At 55.3% G+C, this 21,941-nt stretch overlaps 1 protein-coding gene across 1 annotated transcript; it reads right to left on the bottom strand.

Annotated features, from left to right (window-relative positions):
• Window positions 1–1,505: 1,505 nt before the first annotated feature.
• On the bottom strand, window positions 1,506–20,400 carry Napa (NSF attachment protein alpha). The gene is made up of 11 exons (XM_027431060.2): window positions 20,201–20,400; window positions 11,176–11,255; window positions 9,498–9,614; window positions 6,012–6,058; window positions 5,391–5,468; window positions 5,159–5,214; window positions 5,004–5,088; window positions 4,245–4,349; window positions 3,171–3,239; window positions 2,873–2,923; window positions 1,506–2,185 (listed from the first exon to the last, which is right to left on the bottom strand). The coding sequence occupies exons 1-11, from the start codon at window positions 20,296–20,298 to the stop codon at window positions 2,084–2,086; spliced, it is 888 nt and encodes a 295-aa protein (XP_027286861.1). The 5' UTR covers window positions 20,299–20,400; the 3' UTR covers window positions 1,506–2,083.
• Between the last annotated feature and the right edge of the window lie 1,541 nt (window positions 20,401–21,941).

The raw sequence follows: 21,941 nt of genomic DNA, 5'->3' as shown, positions 1-21,941 counted from the left end.
TACTGAGGAGATGGAGGCAGGCAGAGCTCTGAGAGTTGAGGCCAGCCTGGTCTACAGCCGAAGTTACATAGTGAGACCCTGCCTTGGAACGATACATAACAAAAAGAGGATTGACTGACAGTGTCTTCTGACCCCCACACGTGGGCCAGGGCACCTGTGTATATACATATTTACAGACCTCCAACCTTGTGGTAGGCCCTTGGCCAATATGTTGTTAGTTAGTACTGACATTTCACATGGGGCAGTCTCCAGACGTAGTGTGGGTATGGAAGTAAGGAGCTGGAGAATTCCAGATTCCTGGTTTGGTGAGGAAGAGCCTCTGGCTGGTGGGCCTAGGACTGTGCTCCCTGCTGGCACCCAGCAGTTGTTCTGTGAATTGAGAGGATGGGATGTGAAGGCTGCCATGGCCTCTCAAATTCTGTGTCTGTGTGTGTGTAATGAATGTATCACACACAGTCCATACTCACGGCAAGATGGGGCACCAGCTGCCCTTTCTGTCACTGTTAGCTCCTTGAGACAGGTTCTCTTGCTGAACCTGATACTAGGCTTCTGGCCACTAAGCCCGAGCAATCCTGTCAGTGCTGAACCTTCCTGGGTTACAGGTATATGTGGCCATGCCAGTGTTTTGTTTGACAGGGTTTCTCTGTGTGGCTCTGGCTGTCCTGGACCTCACTCTGTAAACTGGGCTGTCCTCAAACTCACATAGATCCACCTGCCTCTGCCTCCTGAGTTGGGGCTAAGGGTGTGCACCACCGTGCCCAGCTATGCCAGTGCTTTTAAATAAGGGTGCTGGGGATCTGAACTTGGGTCCACATAGCTTGTTGTGTAAGTGCTTTTACCCACTGAGCTGTCTCTCCAGGCTGTGCAGTTTTTCTTCAGGCTGTTTCTGACTCATGTGGCAACTTACAAATCTACGTTCACTTAATTTCCAACCCTACTGTGTATTTGAGCCACTTAGGAAGCTTCCAAGACACCAGAAGGGTGGCGACCTCAGTCTACCCACAGAGCAGCAGGGTGGGGCCCCGGCTTGTAGATGGGTCAATGGTTTGGAAGCAGAGCCGGGGTTGAGACTCAAGACTTGGGAATGGATGGCAGATTCTCACAGGCCTTCTTGGCAATGCACATGGTGGATGGTGGTCAGTCTCCGGCCTCAGGTTTCTCCAGAGCTGAGGACTACTCAAAGTTATCAATGGACTAAAGCTGTGGGGGCACTCTTGGAGGGAAGGAGGAGCAGAGCAGGATGTCTGAAAGTCCAACTTTTTCTACTGGGCCTGCTTCAGCCAGGGCAATCCCACGGGGAGGGGCCCAGTCCTGGCAGGGCCAATGTGGGATGGGTATGAGGCCATCTCTTCTGGCAGTGTGGGAGGAAAGGAGTGGGGACAACAACCAGAGGCTAGTCCACTGGAGCTGATGCTGAGGCTCAGCTGGAGAAACATGTACTCCCCACAGGACACTCAGGGCCCAAGGGGGAGGACACCACCGGCAAAAGGGACAGCAGAAGAGACTCATGCAAAAGTGGCAGGTTTTTATTGTCCTTTTTGGGCCAGCTGCAGCGTCAGGTCAACAGACAGACCTGGATGCAGGGAAAGAAGCAGGTGTAGGGCAAGGCCCAGACACCCCTGTGTGTTCCAGGGCTGGGTCTGACCTGAGAGAGGTTGCCATTGTAGGGGGCAGGGGAAGGCTCCAGGGGTAGAGGTCACCACCAGCCAGGAAGAGCAAGTCTCAGGGCTACCTGTGTTATCTCTGCTGGGGGACAAGGTAGGAGAGATAGAAAAAGCCTTAGCACACAGCTAGTAAGGAGATGGGACCGGATGCTGACCCCAGGTTCCTGCTGCACACAGAGAGGTCTGTGTTGGAGAGTCTGTCCAGGTGGTTTCCAGGGCAGGAGGACACCTTTGGGGGCTTAAATAAATGGCAGGGTGAGGGATGCAGCAGACACAGGGTGACCATCCAGCCAGCAGAGCCTGTCTGGTGCCCTGGAAGATGTGGCCCGCATTGCACCCACTCGACCTTCATATTCCTGGTGGGAGGTGTTGGGCCCCACCTCTGACTGACAGATGGGTGGAAGGCAGTGGCTGGAGGCCTAGCGCAGGTCCTCCTCGTCACCCTGGATCGTCTTCTTGATGCGCAGCAGCATGGTGGTGAGCCACTGGTCCAGCCTTGAGATGGAGTCATATTCCTTCACCTGTAGCACAGGGAGGGTGATCTATGACACACTGCTCCCTCCTGGAACCCTCCCTGGCCCCAGTCCCACCCTGTCACCTTAGTCTGCAAAGCTTGGAGTATAAGTTGGCAGTAAAAGGCTTTGCTGCTTAAAAGACCCTCCCCCAGCATCTTGGCTTTGAGAGTGGAACTGAAGCCTGGAGGCCTGAAAACATGGCCCCTCTCACTCCTATGCCAGATGGGATATGGCCAGCTTGACCTCTGTCCTCAGCCAGACCCAGGGAGAAATGTCAGTGCCAAGTACTGGCTAGGGAACCAGGACAGGACACAACTGGGAACAAATGGCTTTTCCAGAATGTTCAGAGCAGAGTGGGAATGGGAACTGATCCTCCAGGGCAGCTGGGTGCTGAGAGGAGCAGAGGAAGAGTTTAGACAGCCTCGATGTCCCCGGGGGCTCTGAGGAGTTATGAAGACTTTGATTTTGGGGAGCAGAGATGGCCTGAAATCCCAAAGGACCAGGGCAAGTCCCAGTCTCTCCTCAGCCTTTATGCCACTATGCATAAAGTGGGGCGAACACTGAGGGTTCTGGGGTGAACACCAGGAAGAAAACTATAGCCAGGTTCCAGGACCCAGAGTTCAAGTAGGGCAGAATTTATGAGAGCACACTGGAGAAGATCCACTGGCCAGAACCCCTGTGCCAGCCTCTCACCGATTCCGTGTAGCTGTCCACATTCTGTTCCTCGTGGGCTTCCAGCAGTTTCTGCAAACAGACCCAGCAGATGCTACAGAGGAAAGCCCAGGCTCTTGGCCATGCCCACTCCCCCACTGTCAATGCATTAACTCATCTCGTGCAAGAAACAGCAGAATGGCAGGAGAAAACCAAACCAAATGCAGCCCTTGGAGAATGTCTCTCAACAATATAGTGCTAACTCCAGCTGAGACCCAGGCATCCAGACACCCCTGCCCATCCTATCCCCAGGTCAGGGAGAGCCAGATCCAGCACTCACTTTCACCAGCTTGCATTCCCTCGAATCCGAGAAGGCCGGGAAGAGCTCCTCATACTTTTGAACAGCAAGCTGAGCCATGGGAGAGAGGGTAAGAAAAGCTAACACGGACTGAGGCACTGAAAAGCATTCATGGCAGTTCTGATTTGATGCTCTATGCCCTGCCAGGGTCACCTGACTTGTGACTGATGGTACCATCTCCAAGTCAGCTGAATCCAGTTGGCAGAGATGGCTGCAGGAAAGAGGCAGGCTTCCCAGGCAGGGGGTGGGGAAGGTGACAGAAGAGCCCATCCCACACACCAGGCCCACACGGCTAGGCCGTCACACACACAACCCCTGTGAGGACCTTGGGGGGTTAAGTGACAGTGGGAAAACACACACTGGGGAAACTAGTGGGTGGGTGGGTGTGGCGGGGGGGGAGGGAGGAGGGGCTCGGGTTGGACCTGTGCTCGTAACTCATGGGTGAGGGCTGGGGATATGGCTCAGTGGCAGCTCTTGCACAGTACCCATGAGGTCTCGGGTTCCGTGCCCACCACAAATACTAAAAACAGCAAACTGTTTCACCTCCCCCAAATGCAAAGCTGCCAGCTGTACTCAGGCAGACATCATGTAGCCCCAGGGGTCTGATCCGGAAGCACCCGAGGATTGATATCCAACACCCAGTTTGCAGACCCTTCCACCAACCACTGCCCTCCCTATCCCTGACCTCTCTTGCCAGGAAGCATTGAAAATCGGAGCCAGAGTCAAAGCCAAGCCACCAGGAATCCCAGGGCCTGGCAGGAACTGTGCCTTGGCCTCAGCAGCATCCACGTGACAACTGAATGGGACAGTCAGGATTTACAGCAACCCACGAAGGGGAAGAGGCCACCAAGGAGCCAGCCAGCAGCTGGGAACTCACAAAAGCATCCAGGCCTATGCAGGGACACCAGGGCGAGTAACACCAATGCCAAATTAGTTCCCATCCTAACCAAAGGGCAAGGGCCAAGTGGAGAAACTGTCCTCTAACGCTGAGAAGTGACTTGGCCTGGTTATAAACGGTGGCAGCCTGTGAAGGCGTCCTGGCTGGCGTGGGCTCACCTTGGCGTTGAGCATGTCGATGCAGAAGTGGCAGAGAGCCGCCTTGAAGAAGTAGTCTTTGGCGCTGTACTTGAGGAGGGGACTGTCCATGGCGCTGGTCCCTACCTACAGTCACACACCACCATGAGCTCAGGCAGGACTCAAGAGTGAAGGTCACTGCAGCACTGATGTCTGCTAGGAGCTAAGCCTGTATCCTAGGGGAAGGCCTGGGGACCTCAGGATGACAGGGATCAGGGGCAGCTCAGCAAGGTCACCAAGTGTTGCCAGAATGACCAGGACACCATGAGGGTGTGGGTGGAGTAGGGGAAGCCAGGTGTCTGTGGGCCTCACTGGCAGCAAGTCAGTGGGGGAGGAGGCACCACTGCCAGCCATACAGGAAATTGGCACTTGGTGGGCAGAGGGTGGCAGCTGTGGGAGTATGAGAAGCAGTGCCCGCCCCTCTCCCAGGACCAGCTGCCTGCCTATCTTCTGGCCACAGCCTGGCCCTCCCCACAGCACGGTGTCACTGGGGCGGATGACACCTGCTGCTAACCAAGGACCAGAGTCCCTGCTCTGTTCTGCTTCTCCCTCCTGCCCCACTTCTGCTGAGGACACCCAGCTCTGGGGCAGCTCCTGTTAGAAGCGAGTGGCAGGACCCGTCTAGGACAAGGTGGTGACATGCACAGGCTGTGGGTGAAGAAGCACTTGGTGAGGGTGAGGACTGAGTGGGGCAGGCAGAGGGGGTGTGGTGGCAGGCGCTGACAGCCAGGCGAAGCCCACCTGCTCATAGATGTCGATGGCCTTCTGGTACTGCTCCAGCTGTGCGGCGTAGCCAGCCACCTTCAGCAGACACTTGTTGGCTGAGCTGTGGGGAGGAGGAGCATGAAGGGACAGTGGCGGGTCCCACAAGGAGGGGCAGGCTAGGGAGGGGCTACCTGTTGGACTCTTCGCCTTTGTAGTAGTCTGCAGACTGCTCATAGTGGGCGATGGCCTGAGGAGACATGAGGATGGGGCAAGTGGAGTGCAGGACAGCGTGGAGCAACACCTTAGCACAGCTTCCCTGCCTTCCGCAAGCGCACGGCAGGAGCCCTCCTCCCCCTGAGCATCACGGTGGCCGGGACCGGGAGCACCAGAGGCCCCAGCACAGCCAGCCTGACCCCAGCTCACCTTCTCCACGTCCACCAGTTCTGTCTCATAGATCTCAGCGATGGAGATGTGGTGCTTGGCTGCAATCGTGAATCTGCCCTGGGGACACAGGAAAGGATGCCCAGGACCAGTCTCCTCACCCCCAGCACCCTGGGGTGTCCACCTCAGGAAAGGATGCCTAGGACCAGTCTCACCCCCAGCACCCTGGGGTGTCCACCTCAGGAAAGGGTGCCTAGGACCAGTCTCACCCCCAGCACCCTGGCGTTTCCACCTCAGGAAGGGGTCGGTGGACGGTCATGAACTGACAGGAGCAGTGGCCTAGTGTGGCCTACTACCCAGCAGCTGTCTCTCAGGACAGTACCCTAGAACCCGGGGGTGGGGGAGGGAGGGCGGGAGGCAAGAGGAAGCACCTGCGTGGGCACTGTAGTAACGAGGGGATGGACAAGGGGGCAGAGGCACCATGTGAGGGGTGCTGTGTGCTACAGCAGACACCCATCCTGCAGCCCAGCTCAGCCACCAACTTCCCTGCCTCCCACAGCACAGCACAGCACAGCACAGCACAGCACAGCACAGCACAGCACAGCACAGCACAGCACAGCACAGCACAGCACAGACAGGACAGGACCAGCAAGCAACCCTTACCATGTCTGTATAGATCTCGATTGCTCTCATCAGACAGTTAATGGCCTCTAGGGAGGAAAGAGAAGATGAGGATGGAGAGGTCATTACAGCAGATCCTGGAGACAGGAGGTAGCCTGTGCTCCCCAAGGGAGATGCCAGACACGCAGCTGCCTTGGCTTCAGGCCTCTTGGGCTCTCTCAGAGCAACCGGAAGGAGAGGATGGGAGCCCTAGGCCCCAGGCAACCTGAGCCATACTTCCAGCTTTCCAGTGGGATCAGGGCACAATGGCATCGCCAGACTCCCCCAGAGTTTGAATCAGACTACCACAGCCCTGCTGTCAAAGGGCAAACTGATGGATGGCCAGGCTGAACTGGGCAGAGGCTACCAAGCCCACCATCTGTCCTGGAGGCTCTACCTTGAGTAGGTCCTATCCTTGTGACTGCCCTGCCTGGCCTCTCTGGCAGAGAAGGATGGATGCCACGAGCACTAGGGCCCCTCCATGGGGGCTCTGCATCCCCAGTGCTGAAGAGCACTGTCCTTTCCTCAATGCCCTCAACCACACAGCAGGGACCCTGCTGGCTGCTCAAATAACAAGCTGTATCCAACACTAGGATGGCACCAGGCTACCTTTGTTGTACCATCTCTTCCAAGATTTTAAATTTGGGGAAGGCTTTTTTTTTGGACAAGTTATTTGGAGGAGAGAGGCGTGAGTGGGAGGCATTTTCTAGCAGATGGAAACGAGCTCTCAGTATCTTTTAACTACTTTAATGTATCTCAGGATGGGGGTTGGGGGAGGCACGGGGTTGAGGGTCCAGGTGGGCCAGAGGGCTTGTGCTGGGAAGGCTCCAGGACTGCCCCCGGGCTGAGAGTGGACTGGACTCTCTTGGGATGAGGATGCTAAGGCTACTTCTTGAGGAGACTTCGGTAGCCAAGGTCTGTTGGCATAGGCTCTATTGGTGGGACAGTCCCTGCCACGGCAGTGGGGGAGAAACATGGATTCACAGGGCCTAGTCCTCTTATGCTGGCCCCTTGCTCTGGGAACAGCTTGGAAAGTAGTAGGCTGCCAGCTGACACCCGGGCCTGCTCTTACCACAGGGCTTATCTGATGCCACAGGCCTCAGTGAAACCTTGAAGGTAAATAGTAGGGCCCTTGGTCTATTCCCACCCTCTTGTGCTCAGCCTGTCCAGAGCAGGTAGGGAGTTACAGAGCCCGGCTCACCTCCGCATCACCCTGAAGCCCCTGATCACATGCAGATCTAAGCAAGCACCGTCCACAACAAACTAGGGACAAACCACGAGCTCCAATGAGGCGGTGGGGATAGGTAGATAGGAAGCCAGACTGCTTCCCTGCCCGTGCACATTCACAGCTCATTTAGAGCTCCTGCTCTAAAAGGGTCACATTCCCAGGCCTCAGGCAAGCAGCTCAGGCGAGATTCCTAAAGAGCTGATGGACCAGACCCCAGGGCAGGGGATCTCACAGCTAGCTAAGGGAGGTCCTTCCTGAAGAAACTGGGGGTTCAAGCCTCCACTGGTCATCCAGTTGTTTCCCAGGGCACCCAGCCATGCAGGGAGGCTCTGGTGCCAGGGGCTGCCCCCTTCTGGATGCCAGGAATGAATTGCTGTGTACAGCTCACAGTAGGTGTGTGCTATCACTGAAGAGAGAACACAGCAGAGTGACGGCTAGGCTGAAGTGTAGTGGGGCAGCACAAGTCCCCACTGGGTTCCTTGGAGGAGGGGGAGTGATCTGCTCAGACCACCTGGGCATGTCCTCCCCTGCTTGGTCACTCTTCTCTGTGAGCCCTGACTGGCCCCGCAGAAGAGCTGTCAACCGTGCAAATGCACCCCCTTCCCCTCATATGTGGAACTGTGACTGGGCAGGGCAGCAAGGCAGCAGCGCTGGATGCCACGTGGCTGAGTCCCTAGCCCTTAACACCAGAAGCGCTCCCCTCACAACTGTGCTTTCCCCGTGAGGCAAGTCGGCCCCTCTCTACCTTCACTCACACCCTTGGCTGCAGCACCCTCAATACTTTCCCATCAGCTTGGACTTGCTGAGGCCGGGGCCCATGCCTGGGTCCCGAGAGAAAAAGGACATGACCACAAGCTGGGAGGGGCAGCTATGGCATCCTGCAGGTTGGCATCCACTGCCACCTAGGAACAAGTCCTCCCGGCCATTCCGGCTGGAGCAGCAGCTGAAGGGCACAGATGCCAGGCAGCATCTCCAGGCCAACCAGTTCCCCAGGGAGCAGAAGGGAAAGTGTGGGGACGGCTCTGTGGGGGAGAGGACTGCCCTGAGTCACTGGGTGTATCTAAGTCCTGGCTGAAAGGCCATCCGTCCCTCTCTGTTTGTCAGGCCTGAGCCACACATCATAGCTAAACAAACAGGAGTGACCAGTCAGCCCAGGGACAGAGTCACCACAGTCATCTCTCTAATTGGGAGTGGTCCTGTGACAATGACGGCTGACATCCACTGATGCTGGGGAGGACCGAGGTGCTTGTCTTCTCTTCTCCTCAGAGGTGGGCTTTCACCCAGACCCCAAGCCTCTCCTTTGGGAAAGAACAGTCACTTCTTTCCCACTCTCCTGAGAGAAACAGCCTGGATACTTTAAAGATTTATTTATGAGACACAGTCTCATGTAACCCAGGCTGGCCTCAAACTCACTATGTAGCCAAGAGCTAAGGATAGCTGAGTGTCTGATCTTCCTGTCCCTACTTCCCAAACTCTGGGACGACAGGCAGGCACTGCCATGACTAGCTTAGATGGCCAATTAAACAAACAAACAAACAAACAAACAAATACCTGTGCGTGCTGAAATTTAAAGTTAGTCATCTATGTAGCTCTAAGATTTTCAAAAAGAACCATTTTCAAAAAGAACCAAAAAGAACTGGGGACATGTACAACACATTTGCAGCACACAGAGGTCCAGGCTCCATTCCCAGCACCACAAAAATAAGTGAACAAAAATACCAAAAGCAAATTCCTCAGCCTGGAAATCTCAAGTCTGAGGTCCATGGGCTGTGCTTTGGCCTAACCAGGCTCCTATGTCATAGGCTCTGCTTTAAGGAACTGGGCTCTGGCAGCTCACTCCAGGCTTGCTCTCTCTGCTTCCTTCTGGTGTGCTGGGAAGGCAGGTCAGGCTGACTTCCGCTCTACCTGGTTCATCTGGGACTGCCCCCCTCCCTGCTCCCTGCTTCCTTCTGCATGCTAATTCTGACAACTGAACAGCTTTGCCTGGCTCCCTGGCAAGGAGTGGGCCTGAGATGGAACTCCCACTACCAAATGCTCGAAGCCCAGGAGGGGGTGAGGGCTGCACACCAGGGTGGGGGTGGGGGGTGGGGAGAGAGGGCAGGATGCCAATGTCAGCCAAGGACCAGCCAATTCTGAATTTGGGGCTTGTTTTGCTCCTGGCCTATCATGTGTCAACTACTGGAAAAACCCAGCTCTGTATAGACCCAAGGATGTGGGGACAGTGCTCAGCTGCTCTGCCAGCTGTGGCTCACAGAGGTTACCTTGTGGGTCGGCTTTCTTGAAAGCGTTGCCTGCGTCCACGAAGCAGGTAGCTGCATCATGCTTGCTCTGGAGCTGTAGGTGCAGCTGGGCAGCCTGGCAGAAAGCGTTCCCGGCAGCTGGAATAGAACAGATCGTCCCAGCTTCAATGCAGTTGCAGTCACTGCCCAGAGAGGCACATTAGGCTCACAATTAGAATACAGGTAGAGGCCAAGATCAGCCCACTCCAGCCCAAAAGCAGCCTGAACCCCTCACAGAGCTTCCTGGTGGTATGCACCTGGTAGAGTGAGGACGTCAGGAAGCAGCCTCGGGGGAAGCCTGAGCCCAGGGGCACAGAAACAGCCAGGTAAACACAGTGCCAAACCCATGTCCCCCCCCCCTCTGCCGGCACCTCCAGAGCCACCACTTCCACAGAGAGGAAGGAAAGACAGACAGAGAGCTGAGGGCTGCAAATACATGAGACATGACACCCAGGCTCTTGGGCTCTTTGAACAGGGAAGCCCAGAACCTGAACTAAAGGTGGGGATGGGGCGATTGGGGGGGGGGGAAGGGATGTGCTCTGGGAAGGCACAGGTGAGATCAACCCATGTGACACTTCCCACTTGCTCCCTTTCCTAGCCCATTTCTGTCCTCCACAACTCCCCAAAGCTCTCAGGTGCACCCCTGCTATGTCTGAGTCCTTGCTAGAAAGGGAAACAGGACGAGGACAGCAAGAGCCAGAGTCCGCGCAGACAGTGCTAATGCCCGAGGCAGCCATGGGCTCCACACCATTTTGCTCAGACCTCCCCTAGACTGGCTAAGGGGAGGCAGCAGGGTTTTCCCTGCTGTGGGTGGTGCTCCAATACCACCTCAGCTAAGGCACTACTTTGCATGCTCCTCCAGTCCCAGCTGAGTGGGAGCCTCCAAGCTATGGGAGGTCCCACCTGTCCACTCTCCTGAGCACAGCAGGACACACAAAGCCTGCAAAGGCTTTGCTCCACAGTTATCTGATGATTGTGATCACCTTGTGGGCCTAGGGACAAATGCCAGGCTAACCCTGTCAGATCATCAGTAACAGTAGCAGTAGTCATCATTGTTACAGTAGTGTTTTGGTTTTCTGAGGAAGGCTCTTTTTTATTGCAGAATGATCTCAAATTTCCAATGTAGCCTAGGAGGGACTTGAATCCTGACCCTCCTACCCCACCATCAGGAGTGCTGGGATACCAATGCTAGACTTCCATATTATTTCTAAGAACTCCAAATAGTTTGAGCAGGGGACAGACTTCTGTTTTGAACATGGGGAGGGACAGAAAAGCAACCTGTGGTTAAATAACCATCCCTGGAGTGCTGGACTTTGGGAACTGCACTCACAGGATGTGGCAATAACTGAGTCTACCTTGAAACTCTGCACCCCCCCCCCCAATGTCCAGAAAGCTCCTCCCTGAGCTCCAAAACTGTACCTTGCCAACAGTGGAAGCCATACTCTGAGATCAGGTGATGGGCTGCCCCAACAGATCTCATCTGGGGGCCTGGTAGGTGCCCTCCCTGCCTCCTTCCCTCACAAAGACCGTACCTCCCTATACATATACCCCCAACTTAGGGGGCAAAGCATCCCACTGGCCTCATGCTGTGGATCCCTGATGCTGGAGAGGGGACTTCAGGGCACACTCTGGGCCTGGCCTGTGGGCTGGGGGCACGCACCGCTCCAGTTCTTGGCCATCTTGAACATGTTCGCCGCTCTGGCATACATCTCACACGCTTCTTCTATTTTGGATGAGCCCCTGGGAAGGAGAGGGAAGAGGTAAAGAGGCCATCCAGTCTGCTATCAGAACGCAAACCCACACTCTGCCCTGCCAACAGGCAGTGTGCGGTGGAAGGCGGCTAGTCCCATCCTGAAGCAAGGTGTGTAGTGGTGGTGGTGTTAGTGGTGGCATGAACTCCTTCTCCACGGCCTGACGCTGTGGCCTCTTTTGCTTCCTGCCTAGGTGGTAGGTGACCACTTGGACCTAGGCAATCTACAGATTCCTGTTCTTCAGGAGGCTGTAAAGCACTCTGGGGGATCCCCAGGACCCCGATCCTGAACCTGTGCTTTGTACATGGCCATGGTTCCAGAAAGACCTCACTACAGAGAGTGTTGTTACACTTCAGAACAGGGCAGATATGGCACATGTCAGCCACACGGAGAAATACTACCACAAGACATAAATATAAAATTAAGAGAATGATAAGAAAGAAACACACATTTATATAAACACTGAATATTTCTGGAAAAATATACCCAGTCCTAGTAATGGCATTGCTTCCTGAGGCAGAGCCTGCAGAACTGGGGCTGCTGCTGGTGGGAGTTACATTCTCTGTACGTTTGCTTTGCTAGTTTGTTTTGGACCCATTTGCACATTTTATCTCTTTCAGAAAATTTATGGCTGGTTGTGGTGGCACACACTGGTAGGATCTCCTGAAGGAGGCAGAGGCAGGAGGATCAGGAGATCAAGGCCAGCCTGGGCTACACATTTTAAAGTCGGACAGTGGTGGTACACATCTTTAATCCCAGCACAAAAGAGGCAGAGGCAGGCAGATCTCTGTGAGTTTGAGACCAGCCTGGTCTACAGAGCGAGTGCTAGGACAGACTCCAAAGCTACAGAGAAACTGCCTCAGGGGAGGGGGGAAAAGGAAAAAGAAAATTTATATATTTCATCATTTTCACACAGGTTCTAGTATAGCTCAGGCTCTGGATCTTCCGGTCACCTTCCTGCGTGCTGGGATTACAGGCATGCACCCAGGGCCATGAGGTGCTGGGGATAGAACTCGGGGCCTTCCTTGTGTATGCTAGGTAAGTGCTTTCCCAACTCAGCTCTACTTCCAGCTCTGTGTTTTAATATCAGGATTTATACCTCACCTGCAGTCCAGCAATAAATGACACCACTAGCAATTCAGCCTAAGACACAACCAGAAGAGCTGCAAAGGCATTTAGCACAGCCTTCTGAAAATACAAAACCACACTCCTACACTCACTGTGCCAGGGTAGGAGCCTGGGAGACACACAAGCGGAGGGGACATTTTAGTCTGTTTGCCGAGTCAGGGTCTCACACAGATGGTCCAGGCTGGTCTCAAACTTACAGCACACTGGGGAAGGTGCTAAGTTATGGGCTGGCTCCATCACACTGGGCTTTGGCCACCGAGCTTCCACTGAGCTACGTCTCCTGCCCCAGTAGCTTGCAGTTATTTTAAAATAAAGGGCAGCTCATAGGGCTTTACCGTGGCTTCTCAACCTCCAAGGGGTTCATATGAAGCTCCTCCTTGGCCAGGGGGTAGGGGGCTTTCTTATTAGCTCAAACTCCCCAGTCCTTTCCAAATTCTGTCATCCAATGGGGTCCAGCCCATGAGGACTGTGACCAGACAATTGTTCAAAACTCTTATCATGCACACAGGAGCAGTCAACGAAATCCGACACCCTAGTGTCCTCAAATGGGAAGGGTTTTGAAAAACAGAAGAAACATCGCCCCATGAAAAGGCACAAGCACCATCCTTACCACCCGCCCTACACTTGGACGATGCCAGCAGGGAGCGTGGCCTTATCACACAGCCATGGGGCCTTGGAGGCCGTTCTGTTCATGTGTGACCTCACCCAGCACATGCCTGCACGCTTGCTCAGGTGGCTGTGTCTGGATTGGGCCTTTTAACCACTACAGTTTGGAGACCAGGTGATTTGGGTGACCAGACAAGTCTGACCACTGTGTGAAGCCAGCAGATGGCCTAAAGGAGGACTCCTGAATCCAAACAGCATCAAGTGAAGTGCTCCCTCAGACAGAGTCCAACTCTGCTGCCCTGGCACCACGCCCCTCCCCATCATGTTACTGGGACCTGTTTCCCCACCCCCAGTCATGGTGAGGTCAGAAATGTCCATGTTGCTGTTGGCATAGATTAAATCTGGAGGGCCTCCTGGACTCCACAAGGACCGTCTTTGGAATGTGCTCTCTGGATGTGCTGGAGATACAAACCAGAGCCACCGGCATCCCCAGCCCCAGGAATATTCATATTCCCTGTCTCTGACAGGGTCTCATGTGCCCCAATATGCAGGCTAACCTGGACCCTTGTTATGTGCTGAGGCTAGCCTTCATGCTTGATTTTATGCGGTGCTCAGGACTGAACTTAGGACTTTGTGCATGCTAGGCAAACTCGCTACCAACTGACCTATGTCCCTGCAATGTTTGCTTTTACATTTATTTTGTGTGTATGAGTGTTTGTTTCGATTGCATGTGTGTATGTGCACCACCTGGGTGCCTGTTGCCCAAGTAGATCAGAAGAGGGCATCGGGTATACTGGAACTGTAGTTTCAGACAGCTGTGAGTCACCATGTGGGTGCTGGGAATCGAACTTGGGTCTTCTGCAAGAGCAATAAGTGCTTTTAACTGCATCTCTCCATCCTTTAGAATATTGTCTGACCAGCTTTCCATCCCACTGACCCCCCAGCTCATCCTTTCTTGGTGGGTAGAACTAAGTCCCATGCAGCCCCAGACGCTCCTGGCAGAGCGGATGTGTTGGTGTTATAAGAAGCCTGAGGCAAAGTGGCAATGAGAGCAGTCACTGCTGGCTAGGTTTGATTCAGCTCAGCACAACAGGCAGACTCAGCACAAAGTCTGCCAGCTGCCAGCTACAGCTTTCTGATCCCACGCTAAGCTGGGCTGACCCGTCTGCTGCAGCGAAAGCCGGAGGGATTACTGCCTGCTCTGGCCCCAGGCTGCCTCCTGTCCTGATACCCTGGTCCTCGCCCTGACTCTGTGAGGTGACAACAGAAGCTCTCCAGAGTCCCAGCTCCTTTTACAGATGGGAGGAAAGTCCCCAAGGGGGCAAATCCACTTGTGTAGTTCACTCAGTAAATCCCGAAGAAGCCATGCACACACTTCTTTAGCCATGAAACAAGCATCTCAGGATTTAATGCCTGGCTGTTCAGAGGAAGCCTGCTCTCCACAGTATCAACACGCTTGCTCACAGATGCTTGGGCTTGGCATGAGGGCTGTACCTGATGGGGTGAGGCCAGGGCTCAGTCCTCAGTGGCTGACGAGCCACCGCAGAGGAGGGAGGGGCACTGGAGGTGAGATTCATAGCATGTGCAAAGCCTGAGTCAGAAACACGCTTGAGGAGCTGAGGAAGGGAAGTGGCCCGGTTGGTTAGGGCAGGGCGTGGTGCAACTAGGTTGGAGCAGACAGAGTGGAGGAGACCTTGCTCTGACGTGAGAGTGAGTGAGTGACCAGAGGGTCATGCCCTCAGATCCACCATACATGCTGCGCCTCTGCTAGCTCACTGAGGCTTCCCAGCCCAGCTGGGGGAAGCTGTTTCAGCTACCTCTTTACTGCGGCCCGACTAGAACTGCTGACCCCTGAAAGGATGCCTCCTGCACGATGTACCACAGACTCACTGCCTCCTGAAGGCCTGGGTAGCACTGCATGTGACAGCTGACAGCCTCCCCCACTGACCTCCTCCGAGCTGCCTCGGTTGCACTCCTCAGCCCACAGCTCCGTGCCTCCATGGGAATAGAGGGAACTGGTTGGGGCTGGCCTGGTGCAGGCTGTCTATAATTACTGCTCAGCTTTGCTCCCCCAAGAGGCGCGGAGGAAGCAGCCTCAGGCCTCCCAGGCACAGCTGCCATATGGAGTGCTGAATGGTGCCAGCAAAGTGCAGGCACTGTTGGCAGCTGCCAGGGGCTTCTGCAGGACAGGCTAGGCCTGCCTACCTCCTGCCTCTGTCCTCTGGACATTTTCTGGCTCCCAGAGGCACGCCACTGTTCCTGCAGCTCCCCAGCTTGTGTCTGAGATGCTCCCTCCTGTCCCTCTGGCAGTCACAGGCACTGGTCCCCAGTTCTCTCCTAGGACTTAAGGCTTACTGCCAAAGTATCCAGCCAGGGTACTCAGTTTTGACTAAGACGATGGACTCAGGGCCTGCCACAACCACCCATGGCTTCCAGTGTAGCTCTCAACTGGCAATGATGCTGGGAGACCTGTAGGAGTGTGGCCTACGCTGATGCTGCTTGTCCCTTGCTTAGCACCCCAGAGTCCTCTGGAAAATGAGAGGGTGGCCAGGAGCATGCTGGCCTCGTGTCCACCAGAGAACAGCGTGCGCTGCTAGGCTGCTCCCCGCTGGAGCTGCCAAGCGTCCTCTAGGTAAGGGCCATGTCACTTGGCCAGCCGTCATGGGGTCACCACAGGCAGAAGGACCCAGAAGGAAAGGGTCATCAGCTTGCCATGGTGTCCTCAAGTCCTCTTGGAACCCTCTTGCAGACAGTAATGGACAGGAAGTGCTTCAGGCACTTTGCTGTGTCTGTGACTTAGCGCCCCAGGACCTGCATTTTCTCAGCTGCACAATGGAGACTGAACTTGACCTCAAGACCTGGGAGAAATCTGAGAGACAATGCACACTCAGTACCTGGCCTGGGCGCAGCATCCAGCAGGTACTCAGGTGGCCACAAAACAGAGGAAACAATCCCCCTCCCAATGGGCACTGCCTTCCCTGTCACAGGGACAGGGCTCTGAACCTTGCCAGCGAGGGTGTCACTGTCATCAGACCCCACAGAGCTCAGACTCAAGAATGTTTCCCCACTTCAGCAGCTCAGCGTGGGCTCTGAGGCCTCCCCCTTCCTGTGAGCTGTGCACGCCCCCTCTGTTTCCAGACTCGCAGGTCTCCCCTTCCTGCACTAATCTCCCAGCGCTGACAGGGCAGTGGCCTATGTCTGTGGGTTTGCACACATGGAATCAAACCCATCAGGATCACAAACACGCCAAAAACCTATACCTGCTCTCGCCGTGTCATGGCTTCCTCCCTTGTCATTGTCCCCTCACCAGCACAGGGGAGCAGGCAATTCTACCACACTGACGTTGCATAAAGAGGTAACCTGCGGGTGACTCAAAGGGTAGAGAGCGGGGCTGTGTGGAGGTTTGTGTAAATGCTACACCCTCCCATGGAAGGCGCTGAGCAGGTGCTGGTGTCTGAGGGGATAGAGTGGGGGTGGAAGATGGTTAGGAGAGAACACACTGGGACAATATGGTACTTACTAGCGAGCCTGCAGTCCCAGGGAATGGTCACAGATGTCACTCACACAGCCTGGAAGGCCTCCTTCCTGTACCCTGACAGGGTCTCACTCACTGCAGCCCAGAATGCCAACATTTGCTTTACTTAAAGAAGCGATGGGAATGCCCCTGGCCTCTCAGCAACCCCTGCACAGGAGGGACCAGGGAGCCCATGTGCAACCAGCCAGCAGAGGCCACACTGTGATTAAGTCAGCAGCTCTGGGTTCCCCCAGAGACCTCACCTGCCCTGCGGACTGGGCAGGAGGTGCCAAGCTTTCAGCTGTGTATCCTGGCAGCGGGTGAGCACTGTGGCTCCTACTTGGAAGGACATTGCCGCTTCTGCAGATGGCAGGGAGCAGACACAAAGCTGAGCCTGTCCCAGGCTCTGCAGAATGCCTGTGGGCCCAGTTTGAGGCATCCTGCCTCCCCAAGAAGGAGTCCTGCTCATTTCCAAAGCTGGCCTTGAGACTCCTGATGCCCTCAGGCAGTTCAAACGGAACCAGCCTGTCAACATGTCATCTTGAGGAACTGGCTGTTTGTAAACAGAACATTCTGCCACCTCCTCCAGTTTCCCAGCGCCTCCAGCTCCATTTGCAGCAATGATACTAAGAATCACACCGGTGAGCATCTCATACACACACCCCAAGTCCACAGTACTCACTATGCTCCAAGTCAACCTGCTTACTCCATAGAAAAAACGACGGGTAGAAGAGGGGTCACTCTGACCTTGTTTCCTAGAGGAAGAAACTCCCCAACAACACTGGCACCCCACAGGGAAAAGTCTCATTAAGTAGACCAGGCTGGCCTCAGAGATCTGCCAGCCTCTGCTTCCCAAGGGAAGGCTACAGGGAGAAGGCAGGGATCAGGAACAGAACTGTCCTTCAGGACCTGTTCAGTCCGCATGGTGCACAGCTGAGGAGCAGGAATGAGGTAAAGAGTGCCCAGATTCTCAGGCAGGAGCCCATCACCCAGCGAAGGTGCTAAATAGTTTGATGGTAAACTGACTGGTGTTTCAAAGCCCCCTAGCATCTACCAGCCCAGAAATCCAGAAGAGTGAGGATGGTGAGCACCAAGGCCAACACACCCCAGGTGAGGACAGCCTCCATGACCCATGTAGCCCGAGCAGAGGCCACTTAACTTGAGAAGCTGTCACCACTGACATTCCCAACAGCAGAAGCCACTTTAGGGAGCTGCTGAGTGACAGCCACTTGTCAAATGATTGCCTGGCAGCCCCAGTACCAAGAGGAAGGACCAGAGCAGCACCCATGAGGTGGTGAATTGGGTTGTCTCCAGGTGATCTCAGGGTACATCCAAGCCCCACCCCACCCCCAGTTCCGGTGAGCCTTGCTCACTTCCCTAGAGTAGCCTCTATTCTTCCTGGAGAGACCAGAAGAAACCCATCTGTTCTCTCAAATGTCTGTAGAAAACTGCTTTGGGGACAGGCAGCAGCCCAAACTAGTTTGTCAACACCCTCCGTATATGCAGTGTCCACAAGTAGGCATGAGTGTCTGGGCTTCAGAGTCACAGCACCAGGCTAACGGAGTGGGCTGTGGAGCTACACGGACCAGGTCTGGCCTCCTGGTGCCCCCTGTGCCGCTAGACAGATCAAGTGTAGGCTGCCCGTGTTAGCCTTTGCCCACTTCCACAGTGAGTTTTCGGGGACTAAATAAGGTTCACCGCCTGACCCAGGCAGGGCTGAGAAGCAGAGTGAGACTGGTGGACATTATCAACCAACACCGTAACAGGTTTCCCACATACATCCCTGTCCCCGCAAACAGCCACTGCAGTTCTTTATAATGGGTAAAGAGGAACCCGCTGGGACAGGCCCCCAGGAAAATCCTGCTCATCTATCTCCAGCGTCCCCTCCCCCTTCTTCCCTTCTAAGGTCACAGTCTGGCTGTACTAACCCTCTCCTCAAGCTTGCCCCTTCTGCGGCTCCCCAAATGAGAGAACCCCCAGGTCTCCTCCTGCTCGACCCCTGGATGGAAGCCTGTCTTCTAGTAAGTCATCTCTGTCCCCATCCCATCCTTCTGGGCAGAAATTCCTGCCACAGCAGACCTTTGCTCCCCCTACCCCCATCCCTGTTGCCTAGACCACCCTCCCAGGCTCCCATTCACTGCCTCACTCCTTAGCAAGAACCTCCCTCAAAGTTTCCTTTCAACTCTGGAACTCTGTGTGAATGATACGATGGTCCTGCTCTATCAGTGGCTGGGAAGTGGTAAACAGGTGGGACTCACAGCTGCTCCCCTGGGAGCAGCCCAACTATACACTTATCTCTCTAGGCCAAAGAGATCAGACACAGGGCCATTAGGAAACCTACTGCTGAAAACTGAGCCCGAGGCACCACCCCAACACCCTTGCCTGAACTTCTGCCCTTGTGCAGACTGAAGAAACACACACACACACACACACACACACACACACACACACACACCTACCTCTCGTGAAAAATCAATTGTCTAACTGACACAGCCCATCCGAACCCGATGTCTCTGCAGCAGGTACAAATTGCAGGCACAGACATTCTGTAAGTTCCTCTGCTAAACATTATCTGACCTCAAATAACAAGGGTGGCTTCATCTTCTCCCTCCCTTTCATTTCCTTGTGTTCTCCACCCAGCTCCTAACAGTCTCTCTCAGAACCCAGGTCCTTCTCCCAGCCTTTCCCCAGCTTTCTGGCAAGCTCTTCATTCTCCAGTCCTTACGTCGAAGCTTCTGATTCTGGGCCCCACCCCGTAGCACAGCTCTTCCTCGACACCACCTGCCGGTCCCTTTCCTGGTGTGCCTCTCTGCTTGTTTCTTCAGGAGTCTTGCTTGCCCCTTGTACTGTCACCATACCCCGTCTTTACCCCAAGGCTTGGGGTTCTATCCCCTTCATAGCCTTTCTCCAGATCCTCTCTGGCTCTCCAGTCTTCCCATTAGTCTCTTACACCCTCTGAGTCTGCTTCCTCCTGGCTAGTGAGCCAGACTCGGTTCTGAGCATATTATACATAGTTCATGCTAACAATAACAACAACAAAAACTTGCGCAGTCGGTTGTTGATCAATTCGCCCTTTCAGGAAAACATACTCCCCTGAGATAAAGAAGCCTCCAAATCGCATGCCAGGCTTGGGCTCTGCAGCTCCTAACTTAATGTGGCCGGAGAGAGCCAACTTTCATGAACTTTGTGTGAGGCGCCTGCCATCTCCTGGGTGAGTGTTCAGACCCCAAACTTGAGAACCACCCAGTGGGCCTCTACCCTACTCCTGGGTGCCTCATCCTCCCATCGCCATTTCTGTGGCCAAACCATTGTCACTGTCTGTTCACGCCTTCCCCCTCCCGGGGGTGAGGGTGTGTGTGGGGGGTGTCGCCATCTCTCAGGCCAGGCCTCCTTGCCACCAGTCACTTAGCTAGAGCCCCACTCACCCTCACCCCTCATACTCTGGCTCATCATGCGCAGGGTCGCCCCAGCCCGGGCCCCCTCGGCGATCTGGGCCTCGCAGACCCGTGGACACCAGCCTGGGAAAGACGCGGGCACCCCCGGTGGGTGTCGTGGGCCACAGGGTCCCAGCCAGCGTCTGCAAGGCCGCAGAGGGGCTTCCCGAGTGCACAGGGCATGCGAGCCCGCCCTCCCCGCCTCGGGCCCAGCCTCGCCCGCTCGCCCGCCCGCCCGCCGCCGCCGCTTACCCGAAGAGGCCGGAGAAGAAGGACTGTGAGTTCTTCACCTTGCGCTCCGCTTCAGCCAGCAGCGCCATTGCCTCCGCCTGCTTCCCGGACGTGTCCATGATGTCGCGCAGCTGCTCGGCTCAGGCCCGACCGACACAGCCCGGCGACCACTCACAGGCCCCGGACGCCGCGCACTCGGCAGAGCTCCGCCCGCTGCCTTCACGTCGCCCGGCCCTGTTATGCCACGTGACCCGCGCGGGCCAACCAGCGGGCTCGCGCCCAGGAGCGCGCCCTCCGGCCACGCCCCCTCCGGCCACGGCGCCCCGCCCCCTGACCCGCGACACCGGCCCTCGGCTGCCGACCGACGCCGGGGGCTTCCCGAGAGCCCCGCAGCGCACGGCCACGTGACACCACACAAGCCAATCATGATCCCTCCCTCCCCACCCCTGCAGCGCGACCTTTGACTCCTTCCCACCAATCAGCCGGCCCCATGGACTCGTCCCGCCACGCCTCTGCGGAACTGGGACACACTAATCAGCTGACCGGTGACGCGTGCTCACGTGACACCTCGAGGGTCACGCTCTGGGTTTGACAGATCCAGCAGTTTAGCTCCGCCTCCTGCTATACCTCACTTCGGTCGCTTAGGAAAGGCTTTGCGGTTAAAAAAAAAAAGAAAGAAAATCTTCCGCCCTCTGGCGATCGTCTCTGGAATTGTCTTGGGGAATCCAGAAGGTCTCCCTTTCTAGCTGAGGGGCTGATGAGATAGATGGCTCAGCGGGCAAAGGCACTTGCTGCCAAGTTTAAGGACCAAAGTTCGATTCCTAGGGCCCACATGGTGGAAGGTGAGGCCTGACTCCTGCAAGTTGTTCTCTAACCTACACACACACACACACACACAGAGGTTGGGACATCTGTCAGTGCCACAAGAAAAAGGGGCACAGGAGAAGCTGAGGAGAGGGGTCTGGGTGCCTCGACCCAGGTAAAAAGCTGGGTGTGTCAGCGTCTATCTGTAACGACAGCAGTGGGTGGGCGGGAGACAGGCATAGCCCTGGAGCTTGCTGGCCAGCCAGTCTAGCTGAATCTGTGAGCTCCGGGGTCAGTGAAGGGCCTGTCTCAGGATGGAGAACAATTGAGAAAGGCTTCTGACATCAACCACAGGCCTACACACACACACACACACACACACACACACAGAGAGAGAGAGAGAGAGAGAGAGAGAGAGAGAGAGAGAGAGAGAGAGAGAGAGAGAGAGAGAGAGAATTTTTAAATAAAGCATGAGCAGTCAGTTAGTAGCACTGACAATGGTTCAGTATCTGTAGCAAATACACTGTGCTATAGTAAGATGTTGACGGGGGAAACAGGGTTTGTGGAAATTCTTGGTAGTATGCTAGTTTTCTCTAAGTCTACAGTTATTCCCAAAGTCTCATCTAGCAGACCAGACTCCATGGCCTGGCCCACAGTGTGGTGTGGTGGCACAGGAATCTGTACCCTCTTACTGCACTTGAGAACATTTGAGGAAAGTTTACGCGAGTTGGGTGTTGGAGACAGGAAAAGGCAAAAGACAGCATCCCCTGGCCCTTTCCCACAGAGCATTTGTCTGAATGCCCCTGTGCTGCCTGCTGTATTCTGCCCACAGAGCTGGTGAGTCTGGAGGGCACAGTCAGTTCTGGTTCCCCTTCCATTTGCTGCAAGGCGTCATCTTTTGGAGCAATGTGCTCTGCAGCAATATACCCTCAACCCATAAGGCTAGACTTGCATTTGC

The sequence above is a fragment of the Cricetulus griseus genome, chromosome 9 (assembly GCF_003668045.3).
Source record: "Cricetulus griseus strain 17A/GY chromosome 9, alternate assembly CriGri-PICRH-1.0, whole genome shotgun sequence".
In the NCBI taxonomy this organism is placed as follows: Eukaryota; Metazoa; Chordata; class Mammalia; order Rodentia; family Cricetidae; genus Cricetulus; species Cricetulus griseus.
Note: the sequence above shows the minus strand (reverse complement) of the source record. Positions and strands in the feature narration are given on the sequence as shown.